At 35.9% G+C, this 24,227-nt stretch overlaps 1 protein-coding gene and 1 long non-coding RNA gene across 2 annotated transcripts in view; one reads left to right on the top strand and one right to left on the bottom strand.

The window, feature by feature from the left end:
• The window catches only part of LOC106949020 (astrotactin-2-like), a 198,734-nt gene that overhangs the window by 19,359 nt on the left and 155,148 nt on the right, over positions 1-24,227 (top strand). The window contains exons 3-7 of the mRNA XM_015034982.1: positions 3,568-3,675; positions 7,588-7,734; positions 11,958-12,125; positions 21,010-21,094; positions 23,014-23,088. Of these exons, the coding sequence (XP_014890468.1) occupies positions 3,568-3,675; positions 7,588-7,734; positions 11,958-12,125; positions 21,010-21,094; positions 23,014-23,088 (583 nt within the window). The remainder of the gene's footprint in view (positions 1-3,567; positions 3,676-7,587; positions 7,735-11,957; positions 12,126-21,009; positions 21,095-23,013; positions 23,089-24,227) is intronic.
• LOC106949023 (uncharacterized) overlaps positions 1-24,227 on the bottom strand; it is a 60,816-nt gene that overhangs the window by 17,973 nt on the left and 18,616 nt on the right. The window lies entirely within an intron of this gene.

Below are 24,227 nucleotides of genomic sequence, written 5' to 3'. Positions count from 1 at the left end.
ACCGCTGAACTCCTTCCCGAGTGGATTGGTTGACGAGAGCAAACACTCGCTGATGAGGTGCGATCACAGCAGTATATCTCTAAGAAGCTTTTCTTCTTTCTTTTGTTGTCTATAAAAACTGTGAAGACTTGGCTTACTTCCTGTGTTGCCTTTTAAACTTGTAAAATACAAACAAAAATCAGGTCCATATGAGATTAAATCAATGTGTTCATTTCAATGCACTTCTTTTTTCGTTTGTTGTTTTTATAAAGAATCAGGTTTTGTCCATTTGAAGTCAAAATGCATACTATATTACTTTTTCAATTATTTTTAAATCAAAAACCAATGTCTGTTAAGCAGATGATTTAATCTAAAAATCCATATAGGTCTTGAATGGCTTGAAATATTTAAAACCAAAATTTCTTTGATGTTTTGAGGTATTTTAAATTGTATTCAGCATTCATATGCACACAGTCAAAGGTTCAAGCAAATCTAAATTAGATATTTTACTTCCTAGCTCAAGGATGCTGAGACATTTCTAAAAGGGATATTTTTAATGAAATCTAACCACCAAGAAAAAAAAATACATAAATAAAATACAGCAAATTATTGGGCATCCAGCTATTGCTGGGAAAGTAAATATCATCCTTGTAGGTGCTTTTCTTTTTTGTGTGTGTGTGTGAAATAGTTTTAAATAAATGAAATTTGTTCTGTATAAAATATAAAATTTAACACTTATTTCAGCTTTGTGAACATCCAGTCTGCTGACCCTGTGAAGCCAGCCCCGAGTTTGCTCCTCTTCCCTCGTTTTCTGCTCCCACCAACTCTGTGAGCATGTTCTAACACGATGCATAAATTCAGAACCAATTTTACACCACATTGACTGAGCTCCACTTTCCCAAACAGCCGTAGTGGAGCACTTGAATCCTACTCAACTCTCATCCAGTAGAAGTGCACCAGACCAAGAGACTGACTCTGGCTTCCAGGACAGACTTTCTACTCAGACTTAATAAAACTTTTAATCATACCCAAAATCTTTATGATGCAGGGGATTTTTCATAAGCCATTGCACATCACTTAAAGGAGTGAAAGAGAGAAGTATTTCATCTGGCATTTGTTATCAACACACACAGAGAGGAAAATAAGTATTTGATACATCACATATTTTTTTATTTTATTTTATTTGCCGACTAGCAAATAAGCCAGTTTTATTCGTAAGGCATATTTCAGCAACAAGGAAGTTCTAATGCTTTACATAAAAAAAAAAAACACAACCCAATAATCAATTATGAAGTAAGCAACAGACATTAGATTTAGTCAAATTTATGTTTTTGCGTCCACCTGAATAGTGTGCAGTTGCGCCACTGGCTGTGAGTTTCCTGTCTTCATCTTCCAGCTCAAAGCTGAGGCCCAGTTGCCTATTGCATATTCATTCATTTCACATACAAAGCAAAATCAGTACATTACATACAAATTAAAAATGTGTATGTCATTTTCCAAACTTTCTGTCAATACTGACTCCTCATTGTTTTTCCCCATGCATTCACTTCTCCATTCCCTTTTCTCATTGATATTCTTTTCGTCATTACTTGCTCAACTTTACTCTGTTTCTCAGCAACAAATGCAAAAGATACTTTTTTGGCTGAATATGTGAAATTTCCAATAGCAAAGGCCTCTTATTTTACATTTTCTTTTCATTTTTTTATTCTTGCAAGCTCAGTAGCCAGTTCCAACATTTTTCCTGATATTCTGAAAAAAAAGACGGTTTAATTATTTTGGCTTAACTCTGCTTTTACTTGGCCTATTTAACAATTAAAAAAAAAATGATGTGTTTATAATCTGCACTTTAGGCACAAGTTGAAAACATATTTTTCCCTTTTGTGCTGATACAAAGACAGGCACACATAAATGAATATCCAGAGCCAATCCAGAGACATTTCTATAGTATACACTCTATGGATGGAGAAGGCACATTTACACTATTCTTGCAAAATTACTTACTTGCATGCTTTCTCACACACTCTGCAGATAGTTGGTGACTTCTCTGAACTTCATGCATCCCCTGACCTCACTCCGTAATTTTTTGTGGCCTACCATTTTCTGACTGAAATTCTGTCATTCCAGTAACCTCCGCTTTGCTTTAACAACACTGACATTTGACTGTAGCACATTACTTTTACATATTGCACATGTGGCATTCTCTCACAGTACAAAGCTGGAAATTCTCTGAACTCGTGGGGGCAACTCTTTCTCCTTCACAAATGTCCATAGAAGCACTCTGCTTACCTAGGTCATTGATTTTATTTTATACATGTGTCTTTGGAAGTGTTTAGAAAACATGAGCCAAAACTTTTGGCAGTCTAGTTGAATTCCTTGTGTTTTGCAACTTTTATTAATTATTTATTTATTTTTTTACTTCTGCCATTATTATTGTCAGTAGGTATATAATTACTATCATTATATTTTTGTTTCATTTGTTAATTTTGCTACACCTCTTTTCATCTGCCTCTTTGTAGTTTGCCATCATGTGTCTAGTCTCCTGACTCGATGAGGAATGGCCAGTCATGCCAATAATTTAATAAATTATACCTCGCAGTGGAGTCAGTGTCTTATCTCTCGTCTTTGTGGAGCTAATTTATTTCCAATTTGGCTGACAGAGATTATCAATAACATATGGTCTATTTGTAAATTACAACACTAGAAAAATTCATAATTGCCGACAGATATTTCCAAACCTTTATTTCTGTTAACTATGATATATGTATATATATTATTATTTTATTTTTTTTGTTTGTTTGCAGGTAGTAATAGCAACATTTAGGAGTCGGCTATTTCATTAGAGTAATAAAAGGCAATAAAACTATTTTTAATACCTACTTAAAGGAGGTTATTTGCAAGAGGTACAAACAATAAGACAAACAAGCCTCATTCGGATACATGATTTACTGAGTGTGATTACATATGATGCTGTTGAATTTTAAAGGCAAATGGAGCATATATAATAGAAAATTAATGATCTCATTTGAGGGTCTGTTTTTTTTTTTCCACACCAGAAATAAATACTTTATTTATATTTCATTTCAGTAAGCTTTAGGATGGCTTTTAACTGCTTCAGAGAATTGAATTATCTTTCAGAGACTTTAAGAGCTTACAAATCCTCAGAATGGCAATTATCACTTTGAGGCAGCCCCCTGTGAGAATCGGTTAAAAAAGACTGCGTGTTTTGATGCTTCGCTGGCATATCGGTGTAAACAAAGTTTCTCACATCTTCTGTCTTGCTGTCACCTCATCGCGGATGTGCTCTCAGGCACATGAACATCCTCCACAGATGTGACACAATGTGATTAGAAAATTGAGCTCCAGAGACACAAGGCTCCCCAATCAAGCTTGGAGGGGCTTGAAAAGAGTCAAAAATCAAAACTCTCGACAATTAATCTGCAATTTTGTCACCATAATTATGGAGTGTTGGTTCTTTCTCTACATGCCACCTGAATGAGGAAGCTTAGGATGATTTCTCATGGCCACACAAGTTGAGTCTAATTAATAAGGTTCTTTTCCCCTGTTTTTCTCTCAACTTTTCTTTGGCAGTGACTGGAGGTGTGTATGGTCCCCAAGAGGAATCAAGTTCAGAGCCTGAAGATGAAAATCAAATGAAGTTTTACACAGAGCAGAACAGAGGACGGAGGCGCAGTAAAGGTAAGGAAAAAAAATAGATGTTTTTTTTTGTGTCTCTGAACCTTGTGATGAATGCCATATATTAAACTCCTCACTGTGCACAGTAAGGGGGTTGTCTGTACTCTCTGAGAATGCAATAAAATCGGAAAAAGAAAAAAAAAATGGAGAATAGAAAAACAGTAAAGTGTGCTTAAAACCAAATGAATTCTAATGTTGGAGTGGCTGGATATGAAGGGGAATAATGATATATATGGCATACAGAAAAGAGAAATGAGCCAAGACATTTTTGGAATTGTCAGCATAGCTTGAAATAGGAAGGAGTTCTGCACACTCCCTGCGGTGTGTAAAGTGCTATTTTATAGCACAGCCAATGACACTCAAAGGAGATATATGAGCTGATGTAAATGGAGTTTCTGTGATAATGAAACTTAAGTCAAATGACTTGGACCGTAAACGTGTTTTTAACTTCCATGACATGTAATACTGAAGACTGTACTGGACGAGGATATCCACATCCAAGACCTAGAGGAAATGTAACTCATAGTTTGTGTGAGTGTGGGTGTGTGTGCGTCTGTGTGTCCTCCTGAATATCAACATATAATATCATCATCTCCTTGGTTACAGTTTGCCTGAAACCTTATAGTTTCATGAGTATGTTTGTCTATGTTTTTCCTTTAAGGAAAAAAATCATGCAATTCTTATGCCAGTGTTGTCCAAAATAGCATTCAGTTACAAGCAGCTCCAGTGAATGGTCATGCAGTGGAAATACATGGAGAGCAAACTTTGGTACTACTTAGCAAGATGGTTGAAAACCAAACATGCAAATAAATAACAATTATATTTTCATTTACAAGTACTCAAGAATACTGAGCGACTGAGGCAGCGATTTCTTGTTAACACAAATTAAAACTTTGTAAAGACAAAATAGATGTTAGTTCTAAAATTGGAATATATAGACTAGGTAAGAAGATATGTTTTTTTTTAACCTAGTCACTTCAGAAACAATATGGAGATTGAACCTGAAATCTAAATAAAGCACTGTTTAAACTGAGATCTGCAGTCATAAAGAATCTAATAAAGCAAAATCTTAACTAGTTTGGCTATACATGGTCACAGATAATCATGTACAAATAATATTTAAATCCAAGATTTTTCTCAGCTTTCCTTCTTCTAAGAATAAGACAAACTATTTTACAGTAAATAGTTATATATTAAAATAATATAGACTCAGCTAAAATCTGTGGGTATTCACTGAGACATAACATTTTTATTATTTATTTATTTATTTTGTGGCGTTGCACATTGGCTGGAGTGGGACTGTAACATTATTTACTTAACCTGGCTCATTTTATGAATTACTTATTGAATGTAATTAGGTTAGCCTTTCCTGCTTTTGGTAATTAAAGTTACACTACTTCATTTCTCCACTACAATTTCAGCTTCTATAAGTTATCCATAGATAATTTATTTTTGCGCTTGATTTATTTGTAATTGAGCCAGTCAGCCATTAAAAACACATCCTCCAAAAGACATAATAATAAGTTGATAAAAGTATGGTCTATTCTCATTGGCATTCTGAACACCTTTGAAAAATCTAAACACCATGACTGGGAAGCTGTGCAGACAGAGGCGTTTAGCATATAGGAGGGCCCGTGGCACAGAATTTAAACAAGCATTATGTTCGTCCTTGTGTTATAGTGTTGATGCAGCCGTACCAAGGACAAACATGTTAAGACAAAGTGTGTGAATGCAGCTAATTAGCTGTGGCAAACCCTGCATATATTTCCTTTACAAGCACATTTTCCCTTGTTTAACCTGAAAAATGTATGGAAACATGGTGATGTTGTTTATGAACTTCCATGAAAAATAAGTAGGATCACCTATGCATGATTAAATACTAATTTCTGATCTCGCATGAGGGAGCTTATCAGATTTATTTTGTTCATGCCAGTTAGTATTTTTCTTGGTATTCTTTCTATTCATTTGCAAGGTTTTAATTAAACATCTACTTTAAAAATATGTCTACTTGTGTTTTGTTTTTTTTTTTTGTTTTTTTTTACTGTTGTATAAAGAGGTTTGAGCCACATGTGGAAACCTTGGGTGGAGTTTAACAAAATTTAGCAACACTTAAATGCAAGGAAGCAGTTTGTAAAGAGGACCTATTAATGCTGAAATGGGAGCATTTTATTACTAAAATTCTTCAGTGGTCATTTTGAGTTGCTGATTAAACATAGACTCTGGGTAATATATTTCCTTGACGTGACTGCTAAGTCCCAACAATGTTAACTGCTGCATCACTCACTACTGCCAAAAATGGTAACCAGGCAATCATTTTTGATTAATAGCATGGTGATGGTTGGTGCAAACTATTGCCTAAATATAATGGATTTAACTCAAATGCACTGTAATCTTTTTACAATCTAAACTAAAATCATATTTGCTCATCTGCTATAATGTTCAATAATGCCAGGTGATGCTTAATTTTCGTACCTTTTGTGATGTCATCCAAGTAATGCAAAATTTATTTTAATTTTTTTTTTTTTTTTTTTTTTTTTTTTTACCTTTGGTATGCTTCAACAAGATTGTGTTGTATAACAATATTGCGTTAAAAATCCAGGTTTTATTACCTGGCTATGTTTATTATTCATGTATTAATATTTATTACGATTTATCACTTCACTTTTTTATAAAAAAAAATAAATAAACACTAATTTGACTTAACACACAAAGTAAAATAAATGATTACATTCATTACTTAATTAGCTTTCATATTCAACGGATTAAAGACATTGTAGAAAATACTTTGATGTGGGAATTAAGTGTTCATTAAATAATGATAAATGCATTTTAAATCAAACAGCTTTTTTCCTCGTCAACCCTTAATACGTTAGTTTTTGCATTCCTGAATGGCTTACTGAGTGTTTGAGAGAATAAACGTGTTTGGTTTTTGCCCACGTTGGAAGTGTTTGCCGCCGTGATCATACATTCTTTACTCCACTCAGTAAGCTTTTACGGTAAGTGAGGGACCCCTTCAGAACCTCACTGACAGAGCCCCGACCCCGAAGGATTAACTGCACTTCCTCCTCTGATGGAGCCAGCTGTTGTTTCTGTAATCTTAAATTTGTCTCCACAGTTTTAACCTTGTGCTGCACTTTACTACCTCTGGACTTCTGTCAAGGTTTCCGTCATTGTAAATTTAATTGGTCATTTATATTATTATTTTTTTTAATAGATCTCTTTGATGTGTCACTAATTCAATGAGTTTAAATTATTATTTTTTTTCTTTCTAATGGACAGTATTACAAACATAATTTTAACCATTGTTAGTTTGAACATAATTTCATAAGCTATCAACGTTTCAGATTTTGAACTATTCTTTTAGAGTAACACAAACTCAACATTTATCATTAAGAGATAAATGTTGCAATAGTTCAGACTTCCTAGCCACCACAGTGAGATTCTAGTAAACCTGTTTTTAAACCGTCACGTTCTGTCCCATGATAGATATTAGCAGGCAGAGGTTAAGCGGCTAATTTCATTCCCTATCCTCCAGCTTGGAAATACGACGCCTGACAGAGCCAAAGTGACACAGTAACTACCAATCTATAACCCTGTCACTGGCGATAAAATAATTTATCACACTTGGAAATAATTCTAGACTATTGTTCAGAAGCTGTGGCGTCCTCGGCAATGCACCACATACGTACGTCATAATATGAGTCATGGCTGGTATTGCAAGACAGACATGAAATTAATTTCCTTTTCAGTTGAAAAGGAAATTGATCGGATGTAGATTTGTGTAATGTTCTTTTCACCTGCTAAAAATGCAGAATTAAAAACATTTTTTCCATCTTTAAAAAAAAAAAAAAAAAACACTAAACCCATATTTCCCTTAATTTTTCTGTCTGTTTCTCTCTCTGTCTGTACCTTTAGGCCACTCACAAAGTCCCCTGAATAAGGTCACCCTGACACTGATTACCATCAGCACGTGTGTCATCGCCATTGTCTATGCTACACAGGACTCCTGCCCTCTTACTGTCAAGGTTACTCTCCATGTGCCAGAGCATTTTGTTGCAGATGGTAAGTACAAGTCACACATTAAAGCTTAGCTGACTAGTGAAAAGATGTAGAAACCAAGTCATTGTGCATTTTTAGATATGTATGGAAATAAAAATGTAATTGGTGAAAGACTACATTCAGTTCTAAAAGACATATCAGAAAATAGAGTTTTAAGAATTTATTTTTAAATTTGCAAATAAAATAAAGGCTTCACAAATCACAAACAGTATTTAAAAAGGCTCCAGCTTGAATATTTGCAGTTTCCGTTATTATTATTATTTTTTCTTTCTATGGTGGTCCCTTTGCCAAAAGGGCATTGAAAATCTTCTCTTAAAAAGGTCCTTCAGATTCTGCAATTTATGTCAGAATTGTTTGTTTCATGTTTGACTAGTCAAAGCAATTTTAGATGATCAAATACAGTTGAGATTCTTTAAAACAAAACTTTGAAAGAACCATTTCACCGAGAGCAAAATTGTAAACAGTGATGCTGTTAGTTATGAGTGTGTCTCAGCGATTACAAACCAGTTAGGCAGCTCTCAAAAGATAAAACTATGTGAAAGACATTGATTTGAGAAATATATTTATTTACTTTTTTTTAATAGCATGCTTGATATTATTTATACCCTTCTCAATAATCAGTAGAAACATCTTTATTAGCTTTACAGCACTCAACCCTTCTTATATTTATTTAAGTTTTTTTTTTTTTTTTTTTTTTGCATGTTTCTGGTCTTATCGCTATGTTTACTGATTAGGTTCAAGTTTGAAAGGTCTTCTTGTCAATTCTAAGCTTCATCCACAAATTCTCTGTTGGATTCATATGTGCACTTTAGCTGGGTCATTCTAAAACAATAACATTGCTTGTAGTAGGAACAGTCCTGTTGTAAATTTAAAAGATTACTTTAAACTTACATCTGACACTTCTCTGTTTTATTTATTTTTTTGTTGTTGTTGTTTTGCTTTTTTAAAGGAATTTAATTAAAATCTTGACACCCTCAATTGTGAAACATTATGACCAACTATAGAAAGATTAAATGAATCAGAAATAACAATAAGGTGCAAGTGATAAACACAAACTGAACAACCTTATCACAACATTCAAAAGCTTTTGGCTACGGTCAATGAAGAACAATAGATTTCCAACGATTCAAGAGAAATAAAAGCCTTTACTAGAAAAAACCCCCCCAGCTAATATTGGAAAAAATAAACTAGTGTGCAAAAAGCAATGGGGAAAAAAAGAAAATTATTCACTGCCTCAACCAATAACAGATATTTTCAGTCATTCAACTGATGTGTTTGAAATATAATAGACTTTTTCTAATTATTTTTTGTGGCAGTCTGCCTTGCATGTGAATCAAGACTATAGACTGACATATACTAAACTAGGCTAGAAATCAACTTTTGTTTTAAAGCAAAATATAAACCTGCCTGTAAATACATCATGCATTAATGCTGCTCACAATCTTCCAGACTTGATGGCTCTGTTAGCGTCTGTGGACATGAAATCAACACAGTGGATTCGATTTAGATTAGTCAAAGACTGGTTTTAAAATAAATTTAGTGTTTCCCTTTAGAAAGGTGTAACAGTATAACATTACATGAGATTATTTCATAAAATATGGGCTAGGTATTAAAGGTGCAGGTTGTAACTTTTATATATATAAAAAACAATGTTTTTTTTTGTTTTTTTTTTACATGAGTGTAGTCAATCTCATGCGCTCGCTGTCAAATGGACTAATTGTGGAGAAACGACTCCCCATTACAGAAAAAACAGAGATGTGCCAGACGAGAGTGGATGGGGAGAAAAATGTATCCCAAAGCTAGTTAGGAAACTTATTTGGAGTGTGACATTATGTTACTGCAGTCTTTAGTGCAGGTGCTGCTAAATATGTTTGTAAATCTTTTTTTCGTTTTCTTCTCATAATCTCAGCTACTCACTCTTGTTGATAAACATCAGAGTTCCAACATAGAATGTCTGTTAAAAATAATTATTCCAAATTATTGATGCTTCAGTCAAACATCACCTCCAATATTGGTGTTGGAGGTGATGCATCCAAGACAAAAAAAAAAAAAAAAGACAGCATATGCACTTCTGAAGCATTGCATTCACAATAAATTCACACTTTAAAAATATTTATTTCACAGACTAACTCTCCAGTTTTTCTTTTCTCAATTGAAGGATAGGAAGGAAGACTAAGGATAGAAAATGTGCACTGCGAAATAAGCAATCCTCCTACTGCTTAAGTGTTTTCTTTTTACATCCAAGAGAAAAGAAGCAGTAATGTTACAATTGCAGTTCCACTGTGTGGGTGGAGAACTTTAAGTTTATCTGTTCTCTCAGTGGAGATTTTAGCTAAACTGCCTTCTTGCAGGAATGGGTATCAGTTTGGTCGCCTGTACTCGGTCTGACCCAGCAGATTACTTTAAGAGTCTGTTCTGGAGAGTATATAGCTGACTCCTGCTTCTGTGGGGTACTTTATTCTTTTAAAAGCAGCAGCAATATCCCTAATTCCTTGGAAAGTATAAATCCACAATGCACTTCACAGTGTTGTCACTGAAAACTGACATACATGTGATATCTACCCATGACTTATGTATGTCATAATTAATGATTAACAGAAACAGAAATTAATGCTTAGGTTTAAACGTTTTTTTCAAAATGAAATAAAAAAAAAATTACATTCAACTTTTTGCAAAATAAAGTCAAGATAATTAGTTAAAGAGGAAAAGAGAATGAAACATCTGAGAGTCTACAGAGTCATCCTTCCATTTAAACTAACAGGTCACATAAGGAGCAAATTAAGCAGAGAGGGAGACAGGAGGCATGTGGTAACTGTGGAGGAGTTCAGGTGGGAGACTCTGCTGACAGAACAACTAAAGGTCAGGCCTCAATGGAACAACAGTGAGAAGAAACTCAAAGTTGTCGGCAGTCTGGTCTAAAACTGACCACAAGCCAGACATGTGGAAGAAGTTGTTCTAATCAGATGTGAATGCTCAATAGCAAAATGTTATATGTGGGGGAAAATTAATACTGCACAACCACCCTGATCACAACTTTGATGGAGCTAAATGGCAATCGGAAGAAAAAAACAGTGTGAATGACTACAGACCGGAGTTGAGGTTTGCTTCTCAGCACAAAAACGACTCTAAACAAAAAGCTAGAGATGTAGTAGAACCTTTAGATGACAGCGCATCGGTGTGTCGGAATGGCCCAGTCACGCCAAAGTTGTAAGATTAAAAAAAAATAAATAAAAATACTACGTGATGATCCCCACTTTGTGAATTTTAAAGTCATTTAAATTGCAATAAACACCACTGACGTCAAGTCTGTCTGATTTGGTTACCAGGACCAGGTCACTGACAGCTGATTTGTTGTTTTATTCCTGTGGGTTGTAGTTTGAGGCATCTGTTGCTCTGGTCCAGTTCATTCCACGGACGTTGCATCAGATCATGATCTAGGGAATTTGCAGACTTAGTCAGAGCTCTTTGGCTTTTTGCTCTACAAGCTGTTTCTCAGCAGTTTACGCAGAGCAGCAGAGCACATTGTCCTCTTGGAAGCGCCCACTGTTATCAAGGAGCGTTATTGCAAAGTAGAGGGATGTGGGTTGTCTTCAGTAGAGAATTAACACAATCAAAGGGGACATTCATCAATCCAAAATACTCAGACCAGAGATTCCCTTGTTGAAGGTTGTTTATTTTAAACTGGAGTCCACGTTTTATTTACCCTACCTGCCAGTGGTTTTAATTTTCTGGTTATTGATACTCTCAGTACAGCTGCCTAAGACTTTAACTAGAGGGCTAAAGCACAATCCCCTCACTGCTCCCTGTGGAACTGAAACTCATTGGCATCAATTAGGAATAGTCTTGTTCAGTGATCAGAGTATAACGATTGGTCTGAAAGCTGTAAGAAAGAAAGGTAAGTCAGCGTCTTGGAGAATAGCATTCACTGATTGACTTGTGAAACCCTTGTATCCCATGTGCTGCAATTACCAAGGAAATCCCATCGATACGCACATTATGGGTCTTAATTTTCTCATTGAAATTCAGTCCAGTCAGGATGGAAAATAAAATTACAGTGAAAACAAAAGAATTAGCTTCTTCCCCAATTGATTGTTCAGTGGAATGGCGAAAGAAGCTTTTAAAACACACCAATCAGTCAAATTCTCTTTGGCTATTTCAGATTTTTTTTCAGAATATGTCTTTTGCATATGTGAAATTAAATGAATCTATTATTTGTTGTATTCCAGGAAGCAGTTTTGTGGTGAGCATGGGCAGCTTCCTGGATGTCTCCAACTGGCTAAATCCAGCTAAGCTAACGCTTTACTATCAGACCAATTCATCAACGCAGTGGGTCCATGACTACTGTGGCCAAAGGACCACTGAGCCCTGTGAGCAGATTTGTGACCAGGAGACAGGTTGGTTCACACAACCCAACACATTCTCATTCAACATAAACACAGGCTCTTTCTCCTCCACAGAGTAGTGAATGATTTCTGTGAGCCAGTATGAGTTTCTAAGTGTATGAAAACTTTAACAGTCTCTATTTTGAGCAAAGTGAATTACGTCTATACCATTTTATTATTGATATTTTCATTTTGATGCATAAATATAAGCTAAAGCATTCAACCACTAATTTCAGTAGCCATCTGCAAGTGTCATACTTGTCTTTGTACGCTTTAATTCAGCAGATTTATAAAGGCGCAAATTCACAACAAATGTCATTTTGGTGCATTTTACAAAAAGTAATTTCAATTTAATCCTACATACATTACGCCCTAGTTGTTAATCAGTGCATCAAGTTCAGTTCATTGTACACATTAGCTTAAAAATTGTTCTGTCTAGGGAAACCCAGCTGATTGTAAAGAGTCACTGACTGTAGCATTCACTCCTGGACGAGAATGAGCATGTTGGAGAAAATCTCCTCGGTAACACTTTATTTGAAGGGGGTTGAATAAGACTGTCATGATACTGTCATAAACATGACATAACACATGTCATGAACATGAATAAGCCTTCATGAATATTTATGACTGTTGTCAAAGCGTCATTCGGTAAATTGTGACACTTTTATTACAAAGCTGACATTATTTATAATGTCTTTATGTCAACTTGATATTAACCAGAAAATCATTACTGTTTAAACTTTACCTTTAATAACATAAAGTTACCTAATTTTTAAAGTGCAATCAGTAATACTTTTATAACAAATTTATATCAGTAATGATTTCTTGGTTAATATCAAGTTGTCATAACAAAGACATTTTGAATAATGTCAACTTTGTATTAAAAGTGTCATAATTTACCGAATGACGCTTTATGACAACAGTCATAAATATTCATAAAGGCTTATTCATGTTCATGACAGGTGTTATGTCATGTTTATGACAGTGTCATGACAATCTTATTCACCCCCCTTCAAATAAAGTGTTACCAACTCCTCTTTAACAGGGAGAAACCTCCAGTAGAACCTGGTATGACCACATTTGTTTTGCCAGCAAACAGAACAGACAAAATCGAAACGAAAGAACTGATGGAGAAATACTTTATATGTTAATACCAGGAGGAGGGAAATGTTTTGTTGTTGACAGCATTTTTCTCAGCTGATGTCGCCCTCCAGGAAGGTGTGACAGGCAAACAGCACGCCAGACCAGACATAGCTTCTATAAGAAAATAAAGCAGAAGACATAAGTTAACAGTTTAAAAAACAACAAATAATACAAATTGGAGGGTAGTAAAAGAAGAAAGTAGCAGAGTGGAAAAAGGCGGCCTAGGACTATTACAAAATCTACTTACCTTATATAAGTAAAACGTTTTGAATGATGTCCCATTGGTAACATTTCATATCTGACTTGCAATAAATCTAAAATAATACAAGCAGCAATGTATATTTTATGTATACATTGCTGTACATTTTAAGAAAATATACAGCAATGTATATTTTCCTAAAATGTACATTTTAAGAAAGCATTTTTTTGTTTGTTGTTTTATTTTTGTATTTTTTCTGGTGGTACTTTAGGTAAATGTAACAGTCCTATTAAGGTCCTCTGTCTATCCTTGGAGCGACAGCCAGGCTCCAGCACACACACTGCGTAAGCAGAACTCGCAATGTATCTCGCCGCGTCTCTGTAAACAACCACCAGCTCCAGTATGTACACATTCAGCACAGAACGCTTTGCACCTAGTGACATTAAAACCGTCCTAGCAAAAGCTGAGCAGGCAGCTTGATGATATTTATCTTACCTTGAGTGGTCTGTTTCCCCAGTGTTTTTTTTTTTTTTTTTCCCTGCCCGACTGGATAAAATCTAAGCTCATTAGAATGGATTACATCTGTAATGTATGTGAAATTTATGTAACCTAAGTCAAGGACATGCTGAGGGCTGATGCATAATGTATTAGAGGCCCAGACTCCCAGCCCAGTCGGTACACACAACAATGCCAAAGATGGAATTGGCACATATGTGTTTGGAGATTCCGGATGTGTAGAGACAAGAGTGCGTCCAACTGCAGTTCATTAGTCCCTGCACGTAGCTGCAATGTGAAATCATTAAAGGTTGTAACTCAATTTTTGAGTCATTTATCCAGCCCTCACTGCATTCAAAATGTTTACTTTGTAAGAGCTGCTGTCTTCCTGTCACTGTCCTTTTATTTCTCCTTTCATCTGTCCTTATCCGAAGCTAGATTATGTAATCAGTGATTGCTCTTAAGTATTGTTGTTGTCCTTGGTGAATAACGGTTCACCAATGTGCCAAACGTGCTCTTAAAAAAAGATTTCTATTACAGGACATGTCCTTTTAAATGCTCAACGGAACACTCACACACACACACACACAATGAAAATGTTCTAAATATTTAATATTGTGGTGAATTGTGTCATTTGTTACAGAGTAAAATGTTAAATGATTGCTTTTGCTGCATTAAACACAACAAAATGAAGCAAAAACATACCTGCTGTACATGTGGGTTGGACTGGAAGGATGAAATTGAAATCACTAGTCTCGTTCATTTCTTGCTGAGTGATCAAAATACTTCTGATCTGATCTAGGTACATGCTAAACCTGGTAACGACAACACCAGGAAATTAAAACTGTTGGTTAAAGGACCACACAATACAGCTCAGTAATTTGTCTTGCAAAATCGCCCCTGAAACTTTTTTAAAATCTTTTGTCAAATTATAAAAACAAGCGGTGTATTTTCCTGGGTAAGGAATTAAGACAAAAAGGTTAAAGCTTAGACCATGGGAAAGAAAATTCAGAAGTGGTTTACAAATGTTTTATTTTGGAGATAAAACACATTAGCACTTAATCACCTCATCAATCAATCAAATTTTATTTGCATAGCACATTTCAGCAGCAAGGCATTTCAAGGTGCTTTACATAATTAAAGAAAAAAAAAAATAAGAACAGCATGTCACATTGAATAAACAGTAAGAAAGACAAAGAGATTTTGAAAAAAAAACATAATTTTGTTACTTAATTTAAGTGCCTGTCGTCGCCGTTTAACACTCATAGTTCCAAAATAAACAATCAACCACTGACCCACCTGCCTCCTTATGGCTTATTTTGTGTTTTTACATTATAAAAGGCAGTCTTTTAAAACCACAGACCTTTGAGATTTCAACACATAGTGCTGTGATTATGGAAGCGAAGAACTGTAGCGTACAACTTGCAGCCTTCACCTGCAGAGGATTTCCCCAGAGCTGAGTTGTCCAAATACATTCAGTGCTTCAAACACAGGCAAAGTTGTTGTGGGCCATCCCCAGCATGTTATTTTCTGCATCAGATTGCGCTGATTAGCATATTTCTCAGATTAGATTGACACTAAAGGATGACACATGTCTCTGTTCAGTGTGAATCCACATACTGAACAGCTGCTGCTGCTTTCTGGATTTGTATACTCGCATTGTGCGTCTCATTTTTTCTGCAATCTAGAGTTACTTCCTGCGGTTCAGAGAAATTTACAGGTTTATTACTGCCTCTGGATCAGGGGTGTAATAATGGGGGGTGAATTTCACCACCCCCTTTGGTGCCTATGAATGTTTTGAAATGAGCTGTATGTACAGTCAGTTATTTAATTCAATACAATGTAATGGAATCGCAGCTCCTTTAATAGTCATCATTCCTGCGTTGCCTAGTTTGTGTAGTTGCAAAGTTCTGTCTCAAACGTTGAGAATTTTACATAATGAAAATGCGTACAAGCTAATCCTGCTGATTGAAATGGGATTCACGTTTCAATCAGCAAAAAAAACATGTTTTATATAGCAAATAAATAAAACAACAGAAAGTTCTCTGCACTCTCTACAAACTGCTCTGAAGTTAAATAGGTTGGCCTTTAGGCCTGTCAAGTTGGCCAGTTTTCAAAGAGGTGCCTGCCTGCAGACATACATCCTCTGGCCTCTATAATCACAAGCAGGGATGTGTTTCAGTAGGTTCTCTACCAGCTTCTCCATCATTTGCCCCCCTTTTTATGCCTCATTGTCAAGCCTGCTGACAGGCACTGTTGACTACCTGTCGCTGTATCACTATGACCTGATAATCAGTCCTCTTTTCCTCCACATTCACTCCATAATTCACCTGCCAGTGTGGAGGTCAGCATACAGAGATGATGCAATTGTTTCTGCTGTCTGCTCAAACCCTGGCTGTCCATAATTGGGTGACTAATAATGCAATAATTCTTGTCTGAATGCAAGAAAAGTGTCACTGGAAGTAGTTGACAAAGCAATTTACTTTTAGATACATGTTGCAATTTTTGCAGTCAATAAAGCAAAAAATAATCTTAAATTCAAGGTTCGAGTGATGATAATGGAACATCCCGATACTAAAGGTTTCATTGAAAATCCAAAATCTAGAAATAAAAGGACGGTGGCACAACTACAAATGTTCCAAGGCATGGTCGTTAAGAGAGAGAGCAGTGATCACAGAAGCAGCCCCAGGCACCTTTGGAGGAGCTGCAGACATCCACAGCTTAAGTGGGTGAATCTGGCACCAGACAACTATTTAACTTTCACTCTTTATGGATGAATGGCCATTGTTGAAAAGGCACTAAAAGGAGGGTTTTCTGCAGTGTCCTACAAGCCATGGGAATACTACATCAAAGCATATTAATGTGCTGTATTGCCCAGTCTTGAATCCAGTTGAGAATTTGTGGCAAGACACATGATTCACAGACAATCAGACAAAAGTTCTGTCAAAACACAATTGAGATTGAGCAATTTGCAAAGCCAAAAAAATAAATAAATAAATTCTAATTCCAGATATGTAAAGCTTATATGGATGACCCCCTCAAACGTGCACTTGTAATTGCAACATAAATTGGTTTTACAAGGTAAAAACCCAGGAGGGATGGATAGAACTGCACATTCTTAGACTTTTATTTGTACAGAAACGTGCATAGACGTGAAGAGGTTTAAAGGGTATTTAAACTTTTGAAAAGGATTCCACATATAAAACTGAACTGACCTTATCAACTGCTTTAGCTGGCCACCTGAACACATGGCATACACGTGTACCAACACATGTGTGCTGTGCAGACATTCCTGGGGGAAAACACTTATTAAATCCACCCAAGTTCTTTAAGAAGAATGACTTCTCTTCCTGGAAATATTATTACAAGCACAAATAGGCATCCGTCCAACAATACATCTTTTCTCTGCCAACACTGTGAACCTTGAAATGTGAAAATCATCCACGCAGCCAGAAAGAGATAAAGAAATTATTACGGTGACGAACATCATTTCCAGCATGATGTGAAACGGAGTTGCTTTGTGCTCTCGATTGATTGCCTCTGTTTAACTGCTTTGGCCTCTTAATTTAGAACAGAGGGAACGTTGATGTGAGAGACTGGAGAAAGGAGCTAAAATGGGGAGACTGAACTTATTGGCGATGTTCTGTTAGTCCGCATAAATCATCTTACTGTTCCCATCTGCACTATCTGGGTATGTGTATCCCTACAGTGTTAGATGGTCTGGATGATGACAATTGTACATCATCTAATCATCTAATGGTGATTTGGAATCACAGGTGAGTATGTGTCTCTAATGTAGAACTAGAAGACGTAGTAGCCATATCTTTTAAATTCTTAAATTAACTCATGCTGTGGAAGCTTCAAAGACAAGCACCTTACCTATTCACAAATCAAAACGGCATGAAAATAGCTAATTGGAAACAGTTAGGAATATTTATTTTACAAAGCCCTGAAACAAAAATTAAATAGCACTAATAAAATCTTTGAATTAAGGTTTTCTGATTCTTAAAGAGCAGATTGTTTTGTAATTGTTTTTCTGATTCCTATCAGTCCAGCTGATTTACTAAATATAGATTTTGTGCACAAAAAAAAAACATTTTTTATACACAAAATGGCTAAAAAAAAAAAAAAAAAAACTCTTACCATTTATCTTTTACGAAATGAACCATTGATTCAAATGGTCTGTAATAGTATCCAAAAAAGCGCTTGTCAAGTTTTTATTACAAAACTCTGCACAAAGGATCTGTTTTAACCCCCTGTCACACTCACTGGGCTTATTTGAGCCAAGTAAACAATAAAATGAGCTTTGCATCTCAACTACAAAATCAATCTTTATGTACCTGAACAGCACGTTTTCATGCAAAAAGACTGACAGGTCAAACACATGCGCCTGACTTTGGTTAAAGGTTAACTCAGCAGGCTGTGTAATCAGCCAGGCATAAATCTTCCTGTTAATTGCTTGATCCCAACCTAAATGTGTTTTGCAGTGAAGAAAGAGCCGCACTTCACTGATTACTTGCAAGGTCTGTTTCGGATTAGAGTAGGAAAGTGCTTCCAGGCTAGCGCACCTCATCTGAAACAAGGTGGAGAAGGTGTATAGAACATGTCCCTTGGCAGCTTTACAGCTTACGCATTTAGTTGTGTAAAAACAAGTAGTTCTAATAGTGTCCTCAGCTCAACTACCATCTGCAGTTGTGACAAAAACAAAGAGCACCCCCTTAACATCTAAATGTTTATATATTTTGCATGCATTTAAGGGTTTTGGAATAATATTAATGTTTTCATGAACTTTTATATTTAATAAATTATAAGATGGTGAAATCTGTGGTTGATGGTTCTGTTACACTTGAGGTTAGAGTTAAACAATTTCACAAGCTGGTAGCAGAGTGTGCAGCTTTCACACTAAAAGTTTGCATAGTGACACAGTTTGAAAAGTGCAAGGCAGATCATCTGAAAGTCAAAACTCAAGAATTCATAGGTGATGTGTGTTCTTTCTACTAGGACTACAACTTTTAGAAAATATGTTGTCTTAAAAGAAACATGGGAATTTTTCTATTAACACTGTGCGAGCACGTCCATTTTTCACATTGCAGACCAAGTTTTGTTGTGTTCAACAAAGGCAGTTAGTAGCTGTGATTAGAACAGTTCTTATTTTTATCCCATTTAAATGTGTAAATGTCAGTAAATACTCATTTTAATATATTAGCTTATGCTGTGAAATTAGTGTAGCTACCCTGCTGCTAATCTTACATGCACAGTTTTTTATGTCTGTGTGAATCATGAGTCTCTCGAAATAAATCACTCACTTGATAAAGAGACACTTATTTTGTAGTAGCTTTAATCATAGTCGTAAAGAGACATCATTCTATCTTTAGTTGGTAATAGTTACGTAATTTCTTTTACAGGACATTCTTTAATCTTAAAAGTCTGTTTATGAAGTATTATTTGTTTTTTGTTGTTTTTTTTAACTCTTTTTGATTTTACCAAATCTCCGTTATGTTTTGAAAGGAAAATATCTTCAGAGGTCTTGCTCCTCATTTAGAAACACGGCATTAAGCACCCAGGAATAAGTAAACATGGCTGTTGCTTCTCCTTCATAGGTTTCACTTTCATTTGAAACCTATTCAGTCAGTAAATTAATAAACTGATTTTAAGGTGCTGTGAACAAATAGTCAGCATAAGGCTGTTTCATATGGGGTCTTAAGATTTCACGATAGCATTCGTCAAGTTACAGCGTGAGGCACATGCAGTCTTTATGTATTTGTCTGTGAGCAGGAGGCAGCTGCTGGAGAGATTCATCTTGCTTTTATATTGTGTGTCCATCTGCCTGGAATTTACTCTTGGCATCAAAGATGAGCTGAGCAACATCCCTATATAAAGCTAAGCATACTATTATTGCTTCGACATTGTTGCTTTGGAATCTGTTTAATTGGCCATCTCTGTAGCCTCACAACAAGCCGGTGTGACAGTTCTACAACTTTGGTTGTTGATATTCATAGTAAATAACATCCACTGTCCTTAGTGCATCTCTGAGAAAAATAGAAACATGTATAGATGCTGCTCAGGTAAGGCTTATGACTTTGAAGCAATACAAGGTATTTCTGTAGACATCCTTCTCATAAAGCTTCGGGTTTCACTCTTTTTTTTAAATATATGCAGGTGCAGCTCAATAAAGTACAATTTCTTTGAAAAGTTTCTGCAATACAGTTCCAGAAACTCTTCCGTTATAATGTTGATATATTTTAAGTTTCTGTTCATTTTGATGATTATGACTAAGAGCTGATAAGAAATAATAATAAATGCAACTAAAAAGAACCCTATAAGACTGGCTGAACAAAGTTGTTTCTCATAATTGTTAAAACTTATTGAGAAAACACTGAAATATTGTTTTACTGAAAAGTAGGTTGTCTACCTCTAATTCTCTAGACTTAGCTGGGGCACATTTTGCAAAAATTGGTTCACCTATTCAGACAGACATGCCTGCCCTGTGTTTCTGCTGTGGGGTTATGAAAACATAGTTTTTTCTCATCAGTGGCCTTCAGCTTATCCACTTTGTTCTGTCCAGTGTCTATGTTAATCTAAAAAATGTTTTTTTAAATCCATAACTTGTCTGTGGTATTGAGATCATGTGAGTTTGCTGGTAAACTAAAGGAAAGCGATGCTGGTCATCAAACCTGTGGGCAGGAGAACCTCTCAGGGGCTCTGTGTGTGGAAGTAAGGCAAATATTAAAAAAATCTTGGCAAAATCTTAAATGTAATGTCGTAGTTAAACAACCAATCAGCTGTGGAAACATATAATGGCTTGTTTCAACACAACACAACAGCATATCCACTGCATATAGGTAAACATTTCAACTGACCCCGGTTCCAAAGCAAATGAACTTCATTTTTACCTCAGTGAAGAAAATGAGCTGTACAATATATGTACCACCCACTAGTTGGTTAATACATCTTCAATGAATAAGGGAGCCTAGGCCAAATTAAATGGCAGTAAATTCCCTCAGTAAGGAGAAAAAAAAAAGTTTGCCTCTGTATTTTATCCTCTTCTTTGTACCACAGGAGATTGTAGCTGTCATGAGGGTTATTCCCCTGACCCTGTCCATAAACACCTTTGTGTTCGCAGTGACTGGAGTCGCAACGAAGGGTAAGACACGTTTGCTCCTTTCTCTTACATCTGAAGATTTGCTTCTGCTTGAACACCCATAGAAATTATTTAAAAATCCATAACCTCAGCTGTATTGGCATATTTTATTACCTTTATCTAATATTTCAAGACTACCTTTCTTGATATATTTATGGAATTTTCTAATGAAAAGCAAGTTTTACATCTGTGTACCATTATGTTACAATATTATGCTGCAATATTAGACTCATTTAAAACCCAAGGGTAAACCTGGGTATGCACTTGCAGAGGGCCTTCGGGAATCTAAGAATGTGCAGTTAATGGATTAAAACATGCTAAGGCATATGTAAAGTGTTAACATCATTTTCAAGAATGAAACAAGTGTACAAAGAAAGTAGGAAGGACGTTGTGTCACGTAATTAAATATATCAGCCTGGGAGTACTTGAAGAATGAGATGGAAAGTAAGTCCTTAGAAGGCAAGCAGATGGAAAGAAAGACAAGCAACCACTTTGACCTTGCTCGACAATTAGCTGCTTTTCCCAGTCAGCGATCACATTTTATTCCAGCTTTGCTTGTCATCACCTGGCTTCAGTCCAATCGCTGATCAATTTTACATTCACTGTTTTCCAAAAGAAACGCCGGAGGTTAATCCTAAACAGGAAACCTCTGTCCAAGATATTAAGTATCATCTTGTCTTCATTAGGCGCCTAATGTAGGTCATTTTGATCGCAGACGAAAATCATTATAGAAATGTTATTATGCCATCTCAAACGTTTGTGAATACAGTGCTTAATGCCTTCAGAAGACTTGATGAAATGCACTTAAATAATTGATCATCAACAAATGAAACCGTCTTTACAATGTGAGATATTTTAGCAGGATCCTGATTTAAGACGTATAATTATGACAAAACTACAGTAATAATAAATAAAAAAAAAATTAGCAAGTCTTAGAGTATCACTTGTCATCTCTAGTCAGATTGAAATGAGTTGTAAAGTACCTACGAACATTATAGAGTGAGAAAGACTGGCACAATTTGGAAATGCCCCAATGGTTGGATATATACAGAATATAAGAAAATTAGCCAGGAAACACAAGCTATTGTGTGCTTTATTGGGATTTTATGCAGATGATCAAATTAAAGTAGTGTAAAACTGTTTATGTGAAATGAGCAGATAAACTGTTATAAAGTGTTTTCTACAAATAGTAGCCTAATCTGGAAAGGATGGCATGCGTTCTTATTCAACTTCACTTTGATACTGCTAGATGAACAAAATAGGGGCAATCAACAGCATTCACAAGCTGTGTATTTTGTAAATGAAAACCATTTATGTGTAATTCAATCTCAGTATCAATGCAACTGTTCTGTGAAGGCTTCAGATGTCTGTTGGAGCCTCAAGTCTCCTTGCTCTGCTTGTTGTAGATGTGTATTTGCTCCAGCTCACCTGATTCAAGTAATCACGTCTTCCTCTGCAGGCACCAAATGCTACAGAAGCCTGCTAACACATTCAGGCTTCTGTAGACCCCTAAACATGCAGGGCAGCCGTCAAGTGCCCAAGCCTGGTACTTGACGACCAGGCTTGGGTACCACAGTGTTAGAGAATATATAGAGAAAAAACAAACAGCATCATAAAAACACAACCAAAAGAAATGAAAAAAAGGCAAACCATCAGAAAAATTCTTATGTATAGTGTATTTCTATAGCTAGTCTAAATGTTTCAACTAGAAATAGTAGCTCATGTAGCCATGCATCTCTTTCACTAGCAATACATTTAACAAGACTCAATCAAATTATTAAAGCATCAGGACTATCGGTACCATTAGCTCATATTAAGTTATTGTGCTTGAAAAAAAAAAAAAAAAAACTTTTAATGACATAGCTAATCTGCAAACTAAAATGAATAATATTTGTTTTTCCCCTTGTTTCCCTGCGATTAAGTCCTTGGCCATATGCTAACTTGGAGAAAGGTTACGACCTAGTTACAGGAGCGCAGGCCCCAGAGAGAATCTTCAGGTGAGTCCTATACGCCTCGGTGCGTTTCCTGATCATATGACTTGTGCTAGCCATCTGTGAGTCTATAACTGCACAGTTGTCATGTTCTTGACATGTGACTTGCATGTGTGTGACAGAGCATACCGATAAGTAGCTGGCAGATGCATATAAATACAGCTGTACTGACAACGACAGACACCTTATTGGTGGAGTAAAAGTCTTGCCAGTGGGTTTTTTGTGTTTTTGCAGAATAGCCCAAGGAAAACTTGTGGAAGGCCTCATTTCAAATGCTTTTACTGCCATTTTTTGTTTCACTCTGCAGTCTTGATGGGGTCATTGTGTTTGACATTTTTCATCATGTGTAAAAGGCAAGGGACCCATTCTCCGTTGCCCAGCTGCTCTTTTTTAACCAGCCAACCCACCCGAAAATACAGAAACCGGTGTACATTCTAAAAGATGATGGGTACTGATTTTGAGAAATTGAACTCCTATTTCATGCTCCCTAGACCTTCTTTATGTAGGTAGGAGGAATTCTTTGTCACCATAGCCTTGCTTCACTTTACACTGACCTTGCAGAGATGGTTGTTCAGGTGGAGTCTATTATAAGAACTGATGCACTAAATTCACAATCTGTGTTTTGGACAGAAACTCTCTCTCCTTTCTACACCTGCACGGCCAGTAAAAGGCTATAGCATGTGTCCGTGATCAGGTCGCACACACAAAACCTCAGGCACTAACCAAACACACAGTTTCAGTTGCAGTGCAAAACGCATTCGGCCTTGAACACACCAGTACGGATAACAACGCAAGTGAGTTAAGTTGCAGCAGTAAAGTGGAAACTTGCATTAGTCTGGAGTTGGACTGGTTTTATATCTGTGCTGTTTAGAGTAGGAGGCGAGAGGACTGCAATGCTCCTTAGCTGGATGAAGCCATTCCTCTATGTCGGTGAAGAGAGGAAGTTTATCAAAACAGGGATTAGATTCACAGTTGGCAGGCTTTCAGTAAAACCAGAGCTGCCTGAACAGTGAGAAATAAAAGCATCTTGTGATCTCAAGGTAGCAGCTCCACAAAAGCATTGGACTTATAAGTCAAAAAAATAAAAAAAAAAATAAATATATATATATATATATATATATATATATATATATATATATATATAT

Source organism: Poecilia latipinna, unplaced genomic scaffold, assembly GCF_001443285.1.
Source record: "Poecilia latipinna isolate Pla-1442-1.1 unplaced genomic scaffold, P_latipinna-1.0 Scaffold319, whole genome shotgun sequence".
Taxonomy (NCBI): Eukaryota; Metazoa; Chordata; class Actinopteri; order Cyprinodontiformes; family Poeciliidae; genus Poecilia; species Poecilia latipinna.
This window is presented reverse-complemented; position numbering and strand designations above follow the sequence as displayed.